The following is a 2,653-nucleotide window of genomic DNA, read 5'->3' as shown; positions in this document are numbered from 1 at the left end:
AAGAAAATTTGCAAATCGTTATTTCGTTGTCATGACCAAGTTCGTCCTTTTGACATCCATCCTATCCGAGCCTCCTTTCGTGGCTTCGTAACCTTGGTTTTCGGTATAGGGTTGCCCTACCCAACCCCCAACCCGGAGGACCGGTTGGAACAGTAGTTTTTCATAAAGAAAAAACTCCCACCGATCACCACGTGGAGATAGGAGATAGGGTTTGGTAGTAGAGCTGTTGGTGTTGGTTCAGCATGCGTTTCCCAGGTTTTATGTTACATCGTGAGTAGTAAGTCACGTTTCGCCCGGAGGCCTATACTATCCTTTGACCGCCTGCTGGTTGTGATGCAGTAGACAAATGTTCCAAGCCCTTAGGTGATTATACCTGAGTGTGGACGGGGACTCATCTGAGGTGGCTTTGGCCATTAAGCCTCACTAGAAGTTAGTTCATATCTCTCAAGAGAGCTCCTGGCTCAGTTATTTGCGGCTAACATGCTAGTGGAAACTTGATGGGAATCGTGGTTGCGTTCATATTTTGAAAAAAAAACCCTTCATCCGTGGAGTTACGCTGTATCGTGCTCTTTATTTGGGTAGATGCTTCAGGGAGTTCTTGCATCGTCCAGTATGAATGCTGAGCTTGCGCTAAGTATAAACTGGTATCCTTGAGCTTACCACAGCGGCGGTTTGTGTCTTAAGAAGAGTTTGGGCCGACCAGGCTGACGTAACTGATGCAGAGAACACAAATATATCGGTGCACGTACAAATATTCACTTCTTTCACAGAATGCATAGAACTGCAACAAAGCATACAATGTTAGTCCATTTGCAAGCCTGAACTGCAGGTTCTAAATCCTAGAATTCTATTCAAAACTCATATAACCACATTTAACTGTGTACATCAAATGCAATTTTTGGATACGCTAAGCGTTAATGAAGGTTACTGTTCCGCCGACCTTTGAAATTGAAACATTAACTTACAATCGTTTGCTGTCCCCTGACCTAACCTACTTTTTAAACTGGACAGTCAGAAGATACAATTGCATCTAACTATCTCCAGTTAGGCATATGTTAAAACACTTGAATACTTACCAGGAATACTGACAACTGCTGACCTAGCAATTGATTTTACGCCTTAATTTCTGGATATAAAAATGAACGGTGAATAAGATTTAAGTTATTTATTTTATTATAAATTATAAAAGGAGAGAAGCCGAGTAAGCTACTGGTGCAGCGATTGCTGGAGCAGTGTAAGCAACGGGAGCAGCAGCTGCAATAAGGGGAGCAGCAGCAATTCCATTGAAGTTACGGGCAACTATTTGGGAGCTTCTCGCGGCAACTACAGCTGGAGCAGCCGCTACAACTGGAGCAGCAGCAACAACCGGAGCTGCGGCGATTCCGTTGTAATTACGGGCAAAAACTTGGGAGCTCTTGGCAGTTACTACAGCTGGAGCAGCAGCGACAACAGGGGCGGCTGCAACGACTGGAGCAGCAGCAATTCCATTATAATTGCGAGCAACAACCTGGGAGCTTGTGGCAGTAACCACAGCTGGGGCAGCAGCTACAATTGGAGCACTATATGCGATTGGAGCAACAATTCCTGGTTTGCCGCAAACGCAAGCAACAGCAGCCAAAACAACAATTGTCTACAACATAAGAAAAGTTTAACGAAAACCAATGTTATAAATTCAGCCCAAGAAGTAGTTACCAATTTGAACATTTTGCAGTTTTTGTGGGTTGACAACTTGACCAGAGAAGCGATAAGTGAATGATGTGGGATTTCGACCGTCTTCAAACTTTTATAGTCGAATTTGACCTTAGTTGGTGAGGTTGCATTGCAGAAGTCATTTTTCAATATCTTATTTAAAATCCGCGTCAGTTTTATGTATTACAAAATTAGTAATAAATAAAGTGTGACTGCAACGCAGGAGGGAACAGAATGACTAGGAATAGCCATGGGCACACTTTGCAGGGAAAGATAGTATTAGTTTAAAACCGAAGAATATTATTTTTAAATTGAAGAATCTAATTCAAAAATGACCTATGAAGGGGTTTTTGAGTTTCAGTAGCTTCCTGAGTAATTTTACAATTTAACGGTTACTAAAACTCTTATAATGCACTTTGAATTGATTGATCATACGCATCTGCTACCTCGGTAATGTATGAGATCATTCGATTCTGAAATTCATATTTTTGTATTGCGCAGTAGTGAAGTGAGGTATCTTCTCTCCAAAATATGATAGCCTCAGAATGGTTTGAATAGATGCATACGGGAAATATCTTGAAGAAATGCTGAGATTATATCCAAAAAAGTGGACCATAATTGAGTTGGGAACGGCAAAGTAGAAGGTCCTCAAATCTATTTATTTTCAACTTCTACTAGTTCGTATTTCCGTTTTACTCGTATGGGGACGTAATTCTTCCTTTCCCACCTAGTCAGTGTTTTTCAAAAATAACATTGCTGCGGCATTGCTGTGTAGAATTGCAGGCATCTCAACGCTTCACAATATTCCTCATATCCATAAGGTTCTAAACCGTATAAACCACGCCTTCAGATCATTATACCCCAAACCCAAGATTTTCGGTTACATTTAATCAAACCCCTAATCACTCTCGGCTTCATCTTCTAGACCAACACCATTCCATATCAGATGGGGAGGCTGCGCCTC

General features: G+C 41.7%; 1 protein-coding gene across 1 annotated transcript; it reads right to left on the bottom strand.

Annotated features, from left to right (window-relative positions):
- Window positions 1-1,165: 1,165 nt before the first annotated feature.
- LOC119649301 (cuticle protein 16.5-like) lies at window positions 1,166-1,819 on the bottom strand. Its single transcript, XM_038051397.1, has 2 exons — window positions 1,693-1,819; window positions 1,166-1,630 (listed from the first exon to the last, which is right to left on the bottom strand). Exons 1-2 carry the CDS (start codon window positions 1,702-1,704, stop codon window positions 1,181-1,183), a joined length of 462 nt encoding a protein of 153 aa, XP_037907325.1. The 5' UTR covers window positions 1,705-1,819; the 3' UTR covers window positions 1,166-1,180.
- Window positions 1,820-2,653: the final 834 nt, after the last annotated feature.

The sequence above is a fragment of the Hermetia illucens genome, chromosome 2, assembly GCF_905115235.1.
Source record: "Hermetia illucens chromosome 2, iHerIll2.2.curated.20191125, whole genome shotgun sequence".
Classification (NCBI taxonomy): domain Eukaryota; kingdom Metazoa; phylum Arthropoda; class Insecta; order Diptera; family Stratiomyidae; genus Hermetia; species Hermetia illucens.
This window is presented reverse-complemented; position numbering and strand designations above follow the sequence as displayed.